At 45.4% G+C, this 18,829-nt stretch overlaps 1 protein-coding gene across 3 annotated transcripts in view; it reads right to left on the reverse strand.

The window, feature by feature from the left end:
* CARD10 (caspase recruitment domain family member 10) overlaps positions 1–16,109 on the reverse strand; it is a 54,695-nt gene extending 38,586 nt beyond the window's left edge. For 2 of the 3 annotated variants that reach the window (XR_008597602.1, XM_054987755.1), the window contains exons 1-5: positions 15,867–15,938; positions 14,685–14,828; positions 5,027–5,245; positions 3,465–3,602; positions 1,089–1,414 (exon numbers count right to left, since the gene is read on the reverse strand). Coding sequence is in view for 2 of the 3 variants with exons in the window: in XM_054987755.1 (XP_054843730.1) it covers positions 1,089–1,414; positions 3,465–3,602; positions 5,027–5,245; positions 14,685–14,691 (690 nt within the window). In the remaining variant the exon portion in view is untranslated. Of the gene's footprint in view, positions 1–1,088; positions 1,415–3,464; positions 3,603–5,026; positions 5,246–14,684; positions 14,829–15,866; positions 15,939–16,069 lie in introns of those variants that run through there. The other variant, XM_054987756.1, reaches the window with a different exon arrangement.
* Between the last annotated feature and the right edge of the window lie 2,720 nt (positions 16,110–18,829).

Raw genomic sequence — 18,829 nt, forward strand, 5'->3', positions numbered from 1 at the left:
AAGACATCACTGAATGACCTATTTGGGGCTGGGAAGAAACAGGATTTTTTTTAAACCTTGCCCTGCAGAATATGCCTTGGCTCACTCACTGGAGCTATCTGGGACTTATTCACTCTGCAGGAATCTTGATGTGTTACACGTTGTTGTTTCCCATTCTCTCTTTTTTCGTCACACTCTAGTTTTAAGAGTGTTTTGGGGCAGTCTGAATAGGAGGCTGTGGGGAAGTCTGGAGAGCAGAGAGCTGGGTTTGACAATCTAGACCCTTCTGAGCTATGTGAGAGCAAGGGAGAGGGGATAGCATTTCAGGTATGAAGACAAATATGAAAAACTGCAAGAAAGGTTAGAGATGACCTCATGCAAGAAGTTAGCCAGGAAAAAATTCTTAAGTCACTCAACTGAATGGCTGGACAAACTCATATTAAGGGTGGGGAGGGGCTGATCCTTTGCCAGAGGACACTGCGGCTTCTCCATAATTTGGAACCATTTATTTGTGCCTGGATTTCCTCCTAAAAATATGCATTGCTTAGGCATCATGCAGAAACACTCTGGATGCATTCCGATAGCTGCAGGCTATCCACTGTATTTCTGCCACTCCCTGAGCCACTTTTACCCCTGCTGGAGAAAACCTACACATATTTGTAGGTCTGTATAAGCAGGTGGAGCTAATGACACAGTTCAGCTGCAAAAGGTCAGATCAGGCAAGAGTGAGCCTCTTCCCTGGAAGAGGGGGCTCTAGTACCTGCATTTGGAAAATACAAGGTCTTGTTAAAAGGTTTAACTGTAGTGTGTAAGTTTTGCCCTAAGGAACAGAAACAGGCAGGGTGGTGATGAGTGCAATGCTGAAGATGAGATACAAACAAGAAACTCCAAGCAAGAACTGATGGTAAGTCTTCCAGCGCCTTTTTTCTTATTTCTTTTTGAACTGGCTGCCAAGAGGCTGGGACTAATGAGCAGCTAGATCTGGGCAGACAGTGCTAAACTCATGGCTGATTTCTGGCACAACTGAGTCAGCTTAGTTTAACTTCGAGATAAACATCCCTTCACAACACCCTGCTAAACTTAGTGTAGGCAGACACACCAAGACGTACCCCCAGTTGCAAGTCCCTGCTTCGGAGGACAGCAGCGTTCTTCTCCTCGCAAAGCTGCGCATAGCGCATGGCCATCAGGTAGTTTTCATCCTTCAGCCTCAGCAGCTCCATGCTGCTGGAATCCCACTCCTCCTGGAACCTCTGGCAACGCTCCTGCACCTTCCCCAGTTCCTGAAGTCGTTGCTTCAGCTGAGTGACCTCCTCCTCCAAGGCCTGGTTCTTCACATGCAGTTGGTGCTCTTTGGCCAGGTGCCCTTTCCTTTGGGCCCGTGCCTTCTTCACTTCCATCATCAGGAACTGAGTCAGGCCTTCAGGCCCCTCCTCATCTGCAAAGAGGAAGAGATGGTCAGGTCCTTGGCTGCTAGGACTGCAGAGAGTGTTTGCCAACATAGCAACTAATTTAAACACTGAGCCTGTTCGCCACATAGGCACTGACATCTGCTGTGGTTAAGGACTGCAATGTGTAAAATGAAGATGGGCCTTTTTAAATCGACACTGAATGGAAGCCAGGAAGAGGCAGGCCAATGACTGCTGCAAATCTACTGTCACTTGCTCCCACATATTTATGAACATGCATTTCTGCAGGGGAGTATCCCTAAAATGTAAAGCAATCACATGGTCACAGGGCATTAAACTGTCTCTTAGTGCAACTGTTATCATGTCAGAGACATCTGGTGATTAAACTCCCGAGTGCTAAAATACACATATGCTTTCCCCCTCTCTTAATTTCCTCTCATAAACAGAGGCTTCATTCCATCAGACTGGGACCAGCATATCTGAGGGACCGTCTCTCCCCGTATGTGCCCCGGAGAATGCTTTGTTCAGTGGGCAAGCAGTTACTGGTGATCCCTAGCCCCAGGGAGGCATCGCCCAGGGCCAGGGCCTTTTTGGTCCTGGCCCCAACCTGGCGGAACTCTCTGTCTGCAGACACCCAGGCCCGCCAAGATCTATCAGCGGGCCTGCAAGATGGAGATGTTCCGCCAGGCATATGGTTGAGGCCAGCGTTAGGACATCATTGAGCCTCCCAACGGTCTCCTGTAAAGCGTGGGGCTATTTAGTTGCAGTGAATTGCCCCACGTATATATCCGGTAGCATCTCATCTGTCCGTTTTTCCTCCCTCTCTGTATACTGGGGGGGGGCAGGAATGTATAAGTGACCATCTTAACTAATTCTGCAAATTATTGTTTTGAAATTGTATTTTATGATGTATTTTATGATTGTTGTACCCTGCCCTGAGCCCGCTTGTGGGGAGGGCGGGTTAAATATTGACTAAACTAAAACTAAAAAAAGAAACCTCTGAACACAGAAGGGATTTCCATTTGTGAAGTGCAGCTTTCTTGCTTGCCGTGTCTTCTGCAACACCAAAATGCCTCCCCCTGTAATGCTTCTCCTAGGTGCAGGGGATCCCCAGGAACAGCAGCAGGAGAGGGAGCCAGAGGTCTGCTACAGGACAAGTACATCAATGGAAGTCACCACACACCCTTTTTGCTCACAAAAATTCATGATGGGATCCATGCCAGAGTTTTCTATTGTGCAAAGCTATTCACACATAGCTGAGGATTTTTTCTTATGCATATATACAATCCCACCAAGGATTATATTCCGTTGTTCTTACTCTTACAAAGCTAATTTTTTGTGTTCTCTTTTTTGTGTTCAAGAGAACTTTCATTACTTTGCAAAATGGATTATTTTGTATACATATGCTCAATTTGCTCTATTTTTAGAGGATAGTGGTTTATAAAAATGGTCTGGGTTTCCACATATTGGTATAACAAGTTTCATGTGGGTAGCCATGTTGGTCTGTAGTAGAAGAGCAAGTTTTGGGTCCTTAAAGCACTTTAAGACCAACTAGATTTGGGGGTTTGAGCACAAAGGGTGCTCTGACTCTCGAAAGTTCATACCCTGGAAATCTAGTTGGTTATTAAGGTGCTACTGGACCCAAATCTTGCTCTGGTATAATAAGGAAGGTATAGGTGCATACTTGTGCTCTACACAGAGAAGCATATGGGAGAATTGGGAGGTAGTCACACAAGGCATAGAAACAAAAAATGTGAAGTATTTTGTAGACTGGCTCTGAATTAGCAAGCCAAGCTGCATGACAGTATGTGCAAAGAAAAGTTTCTTGCTTGTGTTCCGGCGCAGCACCTTTCCATCAAAGTAACCCGAAAAGCTTGTCTAAGCATATAGATCAAGGATACACCATCTTCTAAACTGAAGGCTAAATAAAACGCCCCAAGATACTCAGGAATTCTGGTTAAACACAGGATTGCAGATTCCCCCAGGGTCATGCACAAAAAGGGTTCTGGATACTAGGATTCTTCAAGCCTCTCTGCATTTAACTAGACACATAAAAGGAAGATGTCTGTAACTGCTTACCCAGGATCATAGAACAGCGCTGAACTGGCTGCTTCCCTGTCAATTGGGTGAAATGTTCAGGATAATAGAACTCCAGAGACTCTAGGAATGCTTCATAACCTCGCTTCCCTCGGCTTCGAAGGATATCCATGAGGAGTCCTGCAGACAAAGACATAGTCAAAAGACACTTTCTCTCAACTAACAAGTACCATATCAGCAGCCAACAGAACCATTTCATTCCAGAGTCTTAAAGTCACGGAAACGGAAGGATCTAATAAAGCCATCTAATCCCACCTTCTGTCACTGCTGTGAACAAGCATGTTCACACTGGAAGACACAAGATCAAGTCCTGTTTCTGCCCCAAACACACTAAGAGAGCTTTTTAGAAAAGCACTTTCAACTTTAGTTCACATATGTAAAATGGGAATAATGGGACCCATGATTGTTATGAGAAGAAATCAAGAGGAAGGCAGTAAACTCATTCTGCATACTGAAATGCTAAGTAAAATAATCACTAATAGACATAACAAGGCAGGATTATAGATGCCTATATAAATGAACTCACACAACCCAGATTCTAACATGAAATTACTTCACAGCAAGTTCAGTTACAACACTCCAAGTGCAGATTTCTAGTGACTGACTATCTGGCGTATGGAGACCTGTGTGTGAATTCCTGCTTGCCATAAAGTCCACTCGGTGATCTTGGGCCTAACCTACCTCAGAGGGCTAATGTGAGATAAAAACAGGATAATCCCCATGCATACCACTCTGAGCTTCTTGAAGGAAGGCAAGACAGAAAGAAATGCCAGGATGTGTGTCTGGATGCTCAGTTAAGATGCCCGAACCTGTATCTATAGGAGTTCCACTGTCAGCCCCGATATTTGAGCCCCATGTATGTAACATTTGTTTTTTTCCTAATGTGGAGCACTGCATATCCTCTGAACAAGAAAAAATCCAGGACATACATTTCAAGCCACAGGATTCTTAATTTACTTATAAAAGCAATCCAAGACACATTCGTGGAGTATTTCAGCAGTTAGAGACCATAATGGAACTTCCGTGTTCAGAGGCACTATACTTCCAATTGTCAGGTACTAGAGTCAAGAGGGCTTATTTGATTGAAAGCTTTCCAAGAGCAAATGGTTGGCTGCTACTGGATATTGAATGATGGACCTTTAGTTTGATCCAACAAGGCAATCCTTAATTATCTCCTAGTGTTATCCATTTCAAGAGAGGTGTCAATGCTTCAGGAGAAGGTAGCTTGCCTATTTTAGATCAGGGGACAAGAGAATTTCAACAGCTTAAAGGCACACTAAAAGCTACTTCAGACTTCACAAGGCAACCTCAATCTAAGAGAATTCCAAGAGCATTTGCAGCAACAATCAGATTAAGAGCAAAGAACAAACACATATATCTCTTAAAGTTCAACATGTACAAGGGAGCCATTATCAGCCAAAGCATGGCACATATCCACTACATCTTTTGTAACTTATTCCTCCGCCTCACATTTTATGGGAACATTTACAAAGCATAAAGGTACCTTTCCTCTCTTTGCCCTGTAAGGGAAGAACTTTTCTCACCTGTGCGGTTGCTCTTGCAAGGAAACCGGTAGGCACTCAGCACCTCCTCTTCATCCTGCTCATCTATCACACGACACTGACGCAAGTATGGTGTCAGCTTTGCTGGATTCAGGGAGCGAGTGAGCTGATGTCGCACACTTTCAATCTTCTCCCACAAGATACTTTCCGCCTCTTCCACCTCTGAGAGGCTTGAGGTCTGGTTGGTCATATCCACAGGACCTAGAGGGTACACTAAAGGTCATTAAATGTAGATTCATTTCCCTTTAGACAATGTACTTAATATCGAGATGAATTATTCCCCACCCCCTCCAATGCATACTCAAGGTCAAAGTTGGAATGCTCATCTTCATGGAGACACAGACCCGCATGAGTCATGAAGCTGGCCTACTCGAATTCTTTAGACCATTAAATATCAGTTGTGATGGACAGGACTACTTCCAGCTCCTCCTTTCCTGGGGAATAGCCAATGAGAGCTAGAAGAATGCTGGGGCTGAGGACAATAGAAATCCATTACAGCGTTTAGAAAAATTGAAAAGAGTCCAGTAGCACTTTTAAGACTAACCAACTTTACTGTAGCATAAGCTTTCGAGAATCACAGTTCTCTTCTTCAGATGCATGAAGGGTAGAAAGAAACTGGTCAGATATATGTGTGGAGAGGGGAGGGGGGAGGAGATGCAATCTGTAGCTTCTGATAATGGGATCAGTTGGCTTCTGATAATGAAATCAGTTACTTCTGATAATGAGATAACCATTCATAGTCTCTATTCAATCCAAGCCTGACAATCAAATTTACATATGAATTCCAATTCAGCAGCTTCCCCTTGGATTCTGTTTTTGAAAGGTTTCTGTTGAACTACAGTGACCTTTAAGTCCTTGATGGAATGTCCTGGTAGATTGAAGTGTTCTCCCACTGGTTTCTGGATGTTGCCATTTTTAATGTCAGATTTGTGTCCATTTATTCTTTTGCACAGAGGTTGGCTGGTTTGTCCAATGTACAGAGCAGATGGACATTGTTGGCACATGAGGGCATATATCACATTGGAGGATGAGCAGCTGTAAGAGCCAGAGACAGTGTAGTTGACGCCATTGGGTCATGTAATTGTATTTCCTGGGTAGATATGAGGGCAGAGCTGGCAACCTATATTGTTTTGAGTTCCCCCTTACATGAATGAGGGGAAATTTAGGTTCCGTTTCCTTCTGGAGGAAAGAAAATTGGAGACTGCTGCTCCTTAAGTTTGTAATAATCTTTCTGTGTACAAGTCAAACAGATATGGGGATAGATTCAGAGGAGTTAGCCAGAGGAGTTAGTCTGTAGTAGCAAAATCTAAAAGAGTCCAGTAGCACCTTTAAGACTAACCAACTTTACTGTAGTTGCCAGCTCTGCCCTCATATCTACCCAGGAAATACAATTACAGGACCCAATGGCATCAACTACACTATCTTTGGCTCTTACAGCTGCTCATCCTCCAATGTGATATATGTCCTCTTGTGCTAACAATGTCCATCTGCTCTGTACATTGGACAAACCAGCCAACCTCTGCACAAAAGAATAAATGGACACAAATCTGACATTAAAAATGGCAACATCCCGAAACCAGTGGGAGAACACTTCAGTCTACCAGGACATTCCATCAAGGACTTAAAGGTCACTGTAGTTCAACAGAAACCTTTCAAAAACAGAATCCAAGGGGAAGCTGCTGAATTGGAATTCATATGTAAATCTGATTCAGTCAGATTTGGATTGAATAGAGACTATGAATGGTTATCTCATTATCAGAAGCCAACAGATCCTATTATCAGAAGCTACTGATTGCATCTCCTCCCCTCTCCCCTCTCCACCCATATATCTGACCAGTTTCTTCTTACCCTCCATGCATCTGAAGAAGAGAACTGTGATTCTCAAAAGCTTATGCTACAGTAAAGTTGGTTAGTCTTAAAAGTGCTACTGGACTCTTTTCGATTTTGCTACTACAGACTAACACGGCTAACTCCTCTGGAGCATTTAGAGAGAGGAAGAAGGATCTTGAGCAGCAGATAATAGCTGGTGGTTGACACCTGTTCTAATCAGGTGACACCTGTTCTAATCAGGTGAGATTAAGTGCACCTCTTAACAACAATCTATCTATGTGTTTAGTTCACTCCTGTGTTATACATCTTATAAATAAAAGTTATTCTTTATTCTGTTTTAATCCTGACTGTACTGAAGTTGTTGGTTGAGGAGAAATAACACACACACACATCAGCATTCTAGTCACGACCAATGGGCCTGATTAAATGGTAGCAGCGTATAGAGGAAATAAACATTGAGTTCCTTTTGCAAGTAGCCCTGAACACTAGCTGGATGAGGGATACTGAATGCACGGAGCTGGATACCTGTCTGGTAAAGTCTCCTGGGAAGAGGAGAGAAAGGACCTTGGGTGGATTTGGGCCTGGGCTCTCTACTTGATAATTAAGGGCTAGATAGGTAGTGTATTATGACTGCCTTTAACTGCCTATGAAGCCCCAATGGAGGTTTATGGTATGAAAAGGGGGGGGGGTCACATCAGTATAATCTAACCTCATTGGCATTGGCTTTGCAGGGTCTCAAGGTAAAGGTGGGGTGGCTAATGATGGGGAGGGGAGAATGAGAAAGGAGAGAAGGAGGCTTCTGAGGTAACTGCCCTCTAGGCTTATGGCTGTTCACTCCCATACATTCTGGTCCAGACTTTTATTTGTTTAAACCCCAGCTGCCCATAATCAGTAAAAAGCGGGTACACAAGCTTTGATTAGCTGGCATGATTACATGTCAGCTTTGTGCTCACTGAAAGGCTCTCATTTGGGTCCCTACTAGAATAATGTACTTAATTGTAAAGAAAGTATAAACTCCTTTTCACAGCTATTTTGACTGGACAGGACAAAAATGATGATGAACAACAAAGATTTATTTACAGAAAATACGGTATCTAACAGGGTAAAGGTTTTGTATGGAATACTTCAGTATAGAATGCATATACAGAGAGAGAGAGAGAGAGAGAGAGAGAGAGAGTGCAGAGAGATCCACCAGAATTACAAATGATCTCCACACCACAGAGATCAGTTTCCCTGCAGAAAATGTTCCTCGATCCCAATCCATGATATATACCAATTGTCTATGGAAATCCCACAGAGCTCAGTTTGACCTTTATATTCTGCCCTTTTTTCACAGAAGACCAGTCAATATACACTGGATTCCCAAGTGGTCTCCTATCCAGGCACTGGTCAGGCCTGTCTAGCTTCAGCATATATATTACTATATTTATTAAGTGCTTTGAGACCATATACAGGGGACCTACTGAGTTGGGCCACTGCAGGCAGATAAGGGCAGGGTAACACTGTTCCCGTGAGCATTACACAAACCAACAGGAATGCAAGGAATTTAAAGCCCCTGAATTATACAACACATTTAAAAGCTCTGTGGATAAAAGAAATCTCCAACTGCTCTGCAAAGGTGGAAGAAAGGCTTTCCATTATCGGTGGGGGGGAAATCTCTCCCAAATAGGAAAACCACCCCACCTCCGCTCATTCTCTCCCTCTAAGGAACAAAAGCCTCCATTCTCACATGGCACAGAGCCCAAGGAACAAAACTGCTGAATGTACAACCCTGGTTCCACTGAACAGGAGTAAATCTTTTCATTGTCTCCACAGAAACACGATATCGGATACGGTTTGCCACCTTACACCTGAACTTGATGCAAGGCTTATTGGAGCTTTAGCTCCCACTTGAAGGGATTTCCCCATACTCTCCGCAGCGACTTAGATGCAAATGTTTGCTTTTCGACAGAACTTTCTTTCAGCAAATGTTGGCGTGGCCTGCAGGAACGTGCCGATGCTCAACAGACGAGCTTCTGTAAGCCACAAGCCAAGCTGAATTGATTAGACTGGCAAAAAGAACAGTCACTTTAACAAGGATCCCAAACCAAACTCAGCAGTAACTAAAAGGTCCTTGGTCTGCAAACTTATATTTATTTTATATCATTTTAATTGTCATTGCTTCTTCTGAAGAATCCTAGACACTGCAGTTCGGTGAGCCACGTTGTAAGAAATTCCTATTCCATTCTGCCACCATATAAGTTCAGGTTCCCTGGAAAAACGAAATGACTGTAGAGCCAATTTAAATCAGCAATGCAGATAACATCCACTCAGTTTTCACATGGACTACAGTAGCCAGGCAAGGATAAGACTGAGGAAATGTTAGGGCAAGCAGCAGCTGGCTGGAATAGGGAGCTCCGCAGGAGGTGATGGGGTCAGCCACATATACTTATTAACATTTCTGCCCCTTTCACATGATGATTTTGTCTTTAAAAAATTTCAAAATCTCAATCTCTTAATTAAAAAACCTAGGTAAAAATGGTTTACCCTGGCACCCAAAAGAGAGCAATTCAGATGCAAGGTGAGCCTTGAAGGGAAGGGCACTCCACAGGTAAGGTGCCACCACTGTAAAAGCCCTGTTACCACCCACCTCACCTCTGCAGGCAGGAACACAAAGAACAGAGCTTGCAAGGAGGATCTCACTCCCATCCTGCAGTTACTTGACTATTGTAATGCACTATACATAGGTCTCCCATTTAAGATGACTAGGAGACTCCAATCGGTGCAAAACGCTGCAGCTCAGGAGCAAGCAGGAGCATGACTATCACTCCCATTCTGCAGTCATCCCATTGGCTACCTATCAGCTACCATGCTCAGTTCAAGGTATTGGTTATCACATACAAAGCTCTTCGCAGCCTTGGACCAGTATACCTACAGGACTGCTTCTTTTCCTATGTTCCTCCACGGTAGTTTCGCTCATCTGAACAGGGTCTCCTGCAGGTGCCACCCTGTACATGGGTGAAATCAACAGTTGCCCATACACGTGCATGCTCTGTGGTGGCCTTTACCCTGTGGAACGGCCTGCCTGAGGAGGTCAGGAGAGTTCTCACTCTCCTGGCTTTCTGCAAACTATGCAAAACTGAATTATTTAAAAGGGCTTTTTACTTAGGAGGGCTGTATTGTAGGGAGGGGGGTCAGCAGAGTTGAAGTAATGATATGCAGCAAGCAAAGATAGACAGCCTACTTGTGCAAAAATAATAAAGTTCCCCACGCATCTACCACTTTACACCTGAATAGGGCAGACACAATACCTGTGACTACCCTCATTACATTCAGTTTGTATGCAAAAGCAAGGAATATTGGCTACACATGCAGGAGTATTTCAAGTTATTTTATTTATTTATTTAGCACATTTATATATCCTAACTTTCTCCCCACAGTCAGGACCCATGGCAGGTAATAGCACCACAAAAACCAAAACGATCCATCTATTAAACTAAACTAAGTTGTTAAAAACGTGTAAGTAATACATTTAAGTATTAAGTTACACCAGAACCCATTCAAGCTGCCATAAGCTTTTAAATTCTGTCTTACAGCCTCATTGGAAGGGCCAGCAGGTAGGTGCCTGCCTCCTCCCGAGATGCTGTTTCATAGCAGCAGGTCAGCAACAGAAAAGGCCTGGACTGTTAAGTGGCTAAGGGAACTGTTAAAAGGACTGTTGTGAGGAGGTAACTGCCTTACATGTTCATATTGGGAAAGATGGCCCTTCATTTATGTGGGCCGCAAGTCATGAAGGCCCTCAAAGGTAAGCAACCACACCTTATATTGGACCTGGAAATAAATAAGCAGCCAGAGAAGAGATTGTAGGACCAATGTAATATGGTCCCAGTAAGCATCATCTGATACCAAACAGGCCACCACATTTAGCTCTGGCTGAAATTTCCAGATCGCCTCCAATAGCAGCACCATGCAGAGTACGTTACAGTAATTCAGCACGGAGGTACCACAATATAGATCAGCAAGGACAGAACAAATGTCTTGAAAGTGGCCTCAAAACTAAATGTAAGAGCGAGGGCATTTTTTCTACCACTTTAAGCTGCTTTTCTTACAGGGGGCCTGGATCTAATAGAACTTCTAGACTTTTAACTGAATCCTTCAATGGCAGTTGTACTGTTGTACTCCAACAGTGAGGAGAATTACTGCATTCAATGCAAGCATCTTACCAATTAGCATCACCTCGATCTTATCTGGATTCGGTTTATTCTCCCTCAGCCACCTCACCACTGTATTCGGGTACCAGCTCAGCACAGAAATGGCATCTCCTGGTGATTTAGGGATGCCATTCACATATTGATGACACCTTCATTTCAGTATTATGTTACGATCTTGCTGAGGAGGAGTCTCACATAGATACTGAACAATACAGAGGAGGGAATCTAGCCTTATGAGACCACCCTCATACAGATCCGTATATCAGATTCTCCATTTCCCACTAACCACCCTCTAAGTATAGCCTGTTAAAATGGCCTAAACATTTTAGCAGCCGCGCCAGGGATAATCAGTGTGATGTAGTGCTTAGAGTGCCAGGCTAGGACCTGGGAGACTCATTTTTGAATCCTTGCACTGCCATGGAAGCTCGCTAGGTGACCTTGTGCCAGTCACACAGACTCAGCCTAGCCTACCTCACAGGGTAGCAAGGATAAAATGGAGGACAGGAGAAGGATGTAAGCCACTTAGGTTCCCCATTGGGGAGAAAGGCGGGACAAAAGGAAGTAAATAAAATAAATATTACTGCTCCCAATTAGACCAACCTATCCATCCATCGATCCATCTCTTGTCCACCTTTCTCACTGACACCTAAGACAGATTACAACAGTGCAAGTGACAATACAATATAACTGACTGCTAGGACATTCACTGAGCAAAGTATAATACTGAAGAACAGTTAGGACGCTCAGGGAAACAGATACAATAGGGAATTGTAGCAGAAATTTTTTTAAAGCCGAGCACTGAGATCAGGCCCGGCACGCCCATTGAGGCCAGGTAGGCGGTAGCCTCGGGCACGAGCGCACTGGAGAGGTGCCGGAGGGGGTGTCAGGGGCGGAGGCACGCACAGCGGAGCTGGCGTGACTGGGCTGCAGCTGCTGCTGCAGCCAGCCAGCCCCGTGCCGCCGCCACACGCCCCAGCTGGGCGCAGAAGTCGCGAGCCACTGCTGGGGCGGCATGCGGAGCATGGAGCAGCCTCTGCGCGCTGCCCCAGCAGCGGCTCGTGGCTTCTGCGCCCAGCTAGGGCATGTGGCGGCGGCGGCACGGGGCTGGTTGGCTGGCTGCAGCAGCAGTCAGCCACGCCAGCTCCGCTGCGCGCTCCTCCACCCCCACACCCCCCAGCCGGGCGCAGAAGCCATCAGGCTGCTGCTGGGGCAGCATGCGGAGCATGGAGCAGCTTCCGTGCGTCGCCCCAGCCATCCTGCGCTGCATGATGACATCATTGCATGATGACATCATCACGCAGTCCGTGGCGCGTGCGCGCACAAGTGGTCGCAGGCGCCAGAAACTCTGGCGCCGGCCCTGACTGAGATACAATGTATCTGAAACAAGGCATAACTAATTCCCATGGCATGTTTAGCAGTCTGGAAACTCGCTACAAGGCGCATATCTACCTCAGCAGACAGTACCCAATAGCATTAAGTCCTTGTCCCTATCAAGGCATCTCTCTGAGCTATTTCTTATGACATAGTCCTGTAATCTGGGGAGAAAACCCTCCTAAATCATTCAGTTTTGCATAGTTTGCAGAAAGCCAGGAAGAGCAGGGGTTTTCCTGACCTCCTCAGGCAGGCCATTCTGTAAGGTGGGGGCCACCACAGAGAATGCACGTGCATGGGCAGCTGTTGATTTTACCCAACTGCAAGGTGGTACCTGAAGAAGGCTCTCTTCAGGTGAGTGAAGCTGCCGTGGCAGAACATAGGGGGACAGGCAGTCACGCAGATCTAAGGGGCCAAGGCCATGAAGAGCTTTGAATGTGAAAGCCATGACCTTGCACTGGGTCCGGTAACTAATGGGAAACCAATAGAGTGACTGCAAAATGGAGGTAATATGCATGCTCCATCTAGTTCCTGAGAGTAAATGAGCTACAGCATTTTGTATTAGCTGGAATTTCTCAGTCAGCTTTGAGGGGAGACCTACGTAGAGTGCATTGCAGTAGTCTAGCCTGATAGTTACTGTGGCATGAATCCAGGTGGCCAGATGGGGCGTGTCAAGGTTCAGGGCCATCTTCCAGGCTAGCCTGAGTTGGGAGAAGGCCTTTTTTTGTAGCTGCATTTATTTGCTTCTCTAGCAGCAGTGCTGAGTTTAGTATAACTCCTAGGCTCTTAACTGAGTCAGCCAGGGTCAACTGAACTCCATCAATGGTCAGAAGCACAATGTCCTTCAAGATTTCTGCTTTTTCCAACCAGCATCACCTCCATCTTGTCTGGGTTCAGTTCCAATTTGTTTGCTTTCAGCCAATTGACAACAGTAGTTAAACGGCGACTCAGTACCTCTACTACATCACTGGGGGATTTGAATAACTAGGTGTCATCTGCATATTGGTGGTATCCTATTTCATAGCTACAGATTTCAGCACTCGTACACTGAACACTGTCAAAGTGGCCAAAAGACCTAACAACAATAGCAGGGATGCATTCCTTTTTTCCATTTGAAGCAACGCTGTTAAAGCATTCTCTGCTCCAAACCAGACCTACAGCCTGGTTTGAAAAAAGTCAGGCTCAGATGTGTCATTCTGTATAATTCACACATGGTTTAAAAGTACAGCACAGCTTCTTTTCCCTGCAGGATTGTAACGTTCAAAGAAATCATCTAGGGATATACCAAAGCTATTCTTAGCTCCCCTTTTTAAAATGCAAGTAACCATAACCTTTGTGGTAAACAAAGCCCCCTGGAAGAGTGACATAGCAGGCTTTCCTTCTGTAACATTCATACGAACAAACTGTGACAAACTTTAAAATGAGAGAGGGAAGAACAGAAATGCCAGGTCTCTTTAAACTCCATCTGAAAAGGGTATACGCAGAATGTACATCCCATTGTCTTCTGTACCAGTGAGGTGCTTCCACTTAAAGACAGAGCTCACAGCTCAATACCAGACAAATTGTGCCTACATAAGATCCAGCCCCTGGTGTCTCCGGTTAAAAGGTTTGCCGGCTGTATGGCTGGGAAACACCACTGCCCGAAAACTTTGAGGAGTTGCTGCCAGCTGCAATAGAAATTATACCTACAGCTGAGCAGACAAAAATGGTAGAGCCCACCAAGGGTTCATCGCCTTGGTTGTCTTTAGAAAAAGCGAAAAGCAGAGAGAAATTTACAAACTGAAGATTTTTCAGTCTAAACCTTCATGCTGGAAAAAAGTTGCATCTTGTCCAATGATTGTCATCCTGTCACTTAAGTTAAAGGCTCATGGACAAGAGTCAAGGACAGCAAGCCTACCCACATTCAAACTAAATCTCCCAACCCTCTGTTGCACTCAAGTGAAGTCAGCCAAGCAAGAGCATTCCAAGGAAGCACCTGAGTCACCCCTATCAGACATTCAAATGTCTTGCTAAGTCATCAAACACAGGTCTCGCCAACTCCACCCCATGCAGACTACCTGAGGGCAGGTAATTTCTATAGCAGTTTGTCATCAGTCCTGAGTGATTTATGGAGTTCTATTCATGACTGAAGGAAAAGGAGTGCCCAAATACAAACATACAAACACTCTCCAATGTACAATCATTTCAGTTTTAGAATAAGTCAGTAAGATCTCCAGTTTATAACACCAGCACTGTTCAAACTTGCTTACCTGTCATGTTCAACAGTCACAGGTAGCACCAGTCCAGGATAAATACCTCTGGTTTTGTGGACTGCTTTTTGAATGTCACTCTCAGTTTGATGAGAGTCCCTGGGCCAGCTGACTTTCAGGAAGCTTGGGTTACCCTAAATCCATCTGGCAACAGAGTAGAGAAGGACTTTTATTGTTACAGCAGTATCCCTCCCTTTTCATCTCTAGGCATTCAGCCCCCCACGCCTTTTTGTTTGGTTTTTTCCTTGCTCGGCCTCCATGCAGCTGTCCGTTGCTGTCATGTATGACCAAAATGCACAGAGAAGAAATACCTTGTCAGCCTCCCACCAGCTCAAGTATATGTAGAAAAAGGAAAATAAAAAGGTAAGATAAATAAACCTCACAGAGAGCTCAAGGCAAGCAGCTGTCTCCGTCTGCTGGCAAACCAGAAGTCAAGGTGAAATACCTTGTCACAACATTAGAAGCAATCAAAAGAAAAGGAAAACATTTTACAAAGTAGTAGAAGGGTAATGCCACTTGCTTCCCACCATCGCAGCCCTTAACTGAACTGAACTGCTGAGCTATCCTCTGTAGCTAAAGTCCGATCTGTGTTGGAGTGGAAGGCACTGGCAGTTTATGGAACTTTGACCGCTTGCTGGCACCTGGCTAGCCCAGAATTACATCAAGGGTGACCAGTATCACTGTCAGAATCTAGATCTAACAATAAGCCTCAGCCCCTTCACTCATGAAGACAAAAACATCTCTTTGATTACATGCAAATAGCCTTTTCTTCAACACTGGTTAACCTTTGCTAACACCCACTCACACATATCTAGAACTTACACTTTGCTTTGGATTCCCACACACTTCATTGGGGCACCCAATACAAACACAGAACATGATCCCACCACAACACTCAATCTCACAAAATAAGAATGGATGTTTTTTTTCTGAAGTGACTACGTCACACTGACCTAGCCAGCCTCCTCCACAATTCCAGAATCCTGGCTAGCCATCCTCCCTTCCACCCACACACTCGGGCCTTGCTTTTCATTTCAGATATTCGGGAACACATTTTTTAATAGAGATACACAGACTCTCAAGAAAAAGCCAGCCAGAAGCATTCACAACTGCCAGAAAAATGCCCAAACACATCCCTTTTCTCACATCCTCCTGTCCAGTTTGAGTCCTGATAACTGTTACCTTCAGCCTCTCAGGTGAGGAGCTCCTTCCATTCCACCGGGGCAGCGTCCCACGCAGCAAACTGGCCGCCAGAAGGGAGCCAGCCAGAAGTTTACCAACTTTCCCCCGTCCCTCTTTCCCGCCCTTTGCCTTCCTTTCCGCCTCCCCCCAGCCCCTTCTCACTCATCCCAGGCTGCGCCTACTCATCTCTTTCACTCTCACACCTGGAGGGAGCTGCCGCCGGTGCCGGGCAAGAAAGGGTGGGCGGGACAGTTTCCCCGCTGAATGCAGCAGGCGAGGTGGCTTCAGCCCAAACAAGTCCCAGCAGCCCCTCCGCCTGCCCAGGAATGCGCGCTGGGTGGATTCCATTCAGAGGAGAAAAGACTCCCAGCCTGGTGGGCGGGAATGGACGGCCAAAGGAAACAAGGCAAAAGATAGAGCCGCTAACAGGCAAAGCTGCCCCCGGCGCACGCACACCTGTTCCCCTCTGGAGAGCAAGCGGTCGAAGCAGCGCGTGGCGGCCTTTTTGAAAGAGCTGCCGGTATAGGCGCGTGCAAGCTCGTCGGGGGCCCCTCGGGATTCTTGCAGAGCCACGCATGACACAGAGTTGGGCTGCCGTGTCCTCGGTGGTATTGCAAGGGGTCTTAAGAGGCGGTCTTGGGCTGGGGGGTGCAGCAGCAGACCTCGGTTCTCTGCAATGGACTTTCCCCCTTTCTGGCTGCGGATTGCTTTAGTAGGCAAATGCCCCACAAACACCAGAGGGTATTAGTTGTTGGAGGAATATCGGTCATCAAAACAAGCACATCTGGACACACAGTGAGCAGCATATTCTAGCAGTTGGATGTCAAAAGTTCAAGTGGGTATCTGGATGTGTTAGGATTGCCAACCTCCAGGTGGCATCTGGCAATCTGCTGGATTATAACTGATCTCCAGGCCACAGAGATCAGTTCCCCTGGGGGAAAGTGGCTTCTCTGGAGGGTGGACTCTCTGGCATTATGCTCTTACTGAGGCGCCTCCCCTCCAGAAACCCTCTTCCTCAGGATCCAGCCCTAAATCTCCAGGAATTTCCCAGCCCAGAGTTGGCAACCCTGTTACTCCCACACACAAGTATACAAAATATTTCCCACCATTGAAATATGACACCCCATTTCCAAGACATTTCAGCATATTGTGAAGCAAGCCCTTTCGGTAAGTAAATTTTTTTAAATTCTGGCAGTTTTATTGTGGCATAAGCTTTCATGAACTGGAATGCAATTGATCACATTTTCTGTCTGTTACATTTTCTCACTGGAAGAAGCTAATAGGGTTGCCAGCTCCAGCTTGGGAAATTCCTGGAGATTTGGGGATGATTCCTGGAGAAGGAGCTCAGGAGGGCTGTGATGCCATAGAGTCTGTCCTCAAAAGGGGGCATTTCCTCTAGGGGAGCAGATCTCTGCAGTCTGGAGATCAATTCTGGGAGAATTCTAGGCCCTTGTGTGAGGTTGGTAATCCCAGACACCATGGCTAGTTAGAGTTAACTCATCACACTGGACAAAGGGAGGACAGAGCACATGTGAACCTGACAATTAACTAGGATTATGCCTGTCATGAATAAACTGAGGTTTGTTTGTGATGTCTGATAGCCAAACTATATGTTACGGCAGCCATGAGTTCAACCCATGGCTGCCTATGCCATTTTACAGTTTAAAATGCTATCTGCACCATAGGGGATTTCTTAACTCATAATTCAGTTTCTTAACCCCTACTGTAGCTAGTTAGGGAAATATCTTAAAGGGTAAGTGAGAAAACATTCTTTTTATTCAGATCTTGGTTAATACACTCACATTTTCTAATTATGCAATTTCACATACTGCAGTTTTCCTTTACACTTCCTTTGTTGAAGAAAGGTGACTTTCAAGTCAGCAGCAGAATGTCCTCCTAGGAGCAGGCTGTGTGGCAAGATACTCCAATTATAAGATGAACAAAAAAATGTTCTCCCGCTGGTTTCTGAATGTTGTCATTTTTGATTTCAGATTTATGTCCTGACTTTCTTTTATGTAGATACTGACACCCTACTTGCGCAGAAGAATACACTGACAGAATGCTGCTTGTTTTCCCTCCCAGCTCCCTCGGCAACAAATCATCAGTGATCTATAGCCCATTCCTGGACAATGATCAAGCTGTGTAAGAGGCCTTGAGTGGTAGACACTTCCTCCCTTGCCCCCGAAGCCAAAACAGCTGCTCTCCAGCAACAACGGGCCACTTAACACAGCCCAGGGATGAGACCCTGCAGTAAACCTAGATGCTGTCCCTTGCGTCCGCTCAGGCCATACCTTTACAAATTTAATAACATTAGCCACACCTGTAGGGGCTCATTTACCCTCCTCATCCTAAACATGATACACGGAATCATCCAGCCTCAGTGTCCTTCTGTTTTCTACACAGGACACTCAGCACTGCACAGGCATTATACCTCAGGGCCTTTACAGCCCTGTACGGAAGGGCAGCATCAGATCTGTGTGGCTCAATTAAGGTATCATGGACAAGCCACAGTTAATTGCCATGTGTTTCAGGGCCCCTCCTGTTGGAAGAAGAAGATCAGTGCTGTCCCTTCCCTCAGGTTTCAGAGGGGGACAAACCAGAAAGTTAGAAAGAGATCAGGGCATCTGTTTGCTCTCTGCTGTTTACTGCCGTGAACTATCCATTGATGTGTAGATTTCAAATCTCAGGACTTCCTCCTCATGACATCCTTCTTCTTCCTCTCTTTGTCACAACCAATTCTCCTCTCCATCTTGAACCATAGATCATTATTATTATATTTATATCCCGCCCTCTCCGCAAGCGGGCTCAGGGCAGGTCACAACAGAAGATAAAATATACAAGATAAAATCACAATCAATTAACACAGCTTTCTAATAAAACACCTGCTCACCGTATAAAAACCATAAAGCATCTGACGGAGGTGGAGGATGCAGGACTTGGCCTGCAATCCAGTGCCATCCTTA

Source organism: Eublepharis macularius, chromosome 9 (genome assembly GCF_028583425.1).
Source record: "Eublepharis macularius isolate TG4126 chromosome 9, MPM_Emac_v1.0, whole genome shotgun sequence".
NCBI classification, from domain to species: domain Eukaryota; kingdom Metazoa; phylum Chordata; class Lepidosauria; order Squamata; family Eublepharidae; genus Eublepharis; species Eublepharis macularius.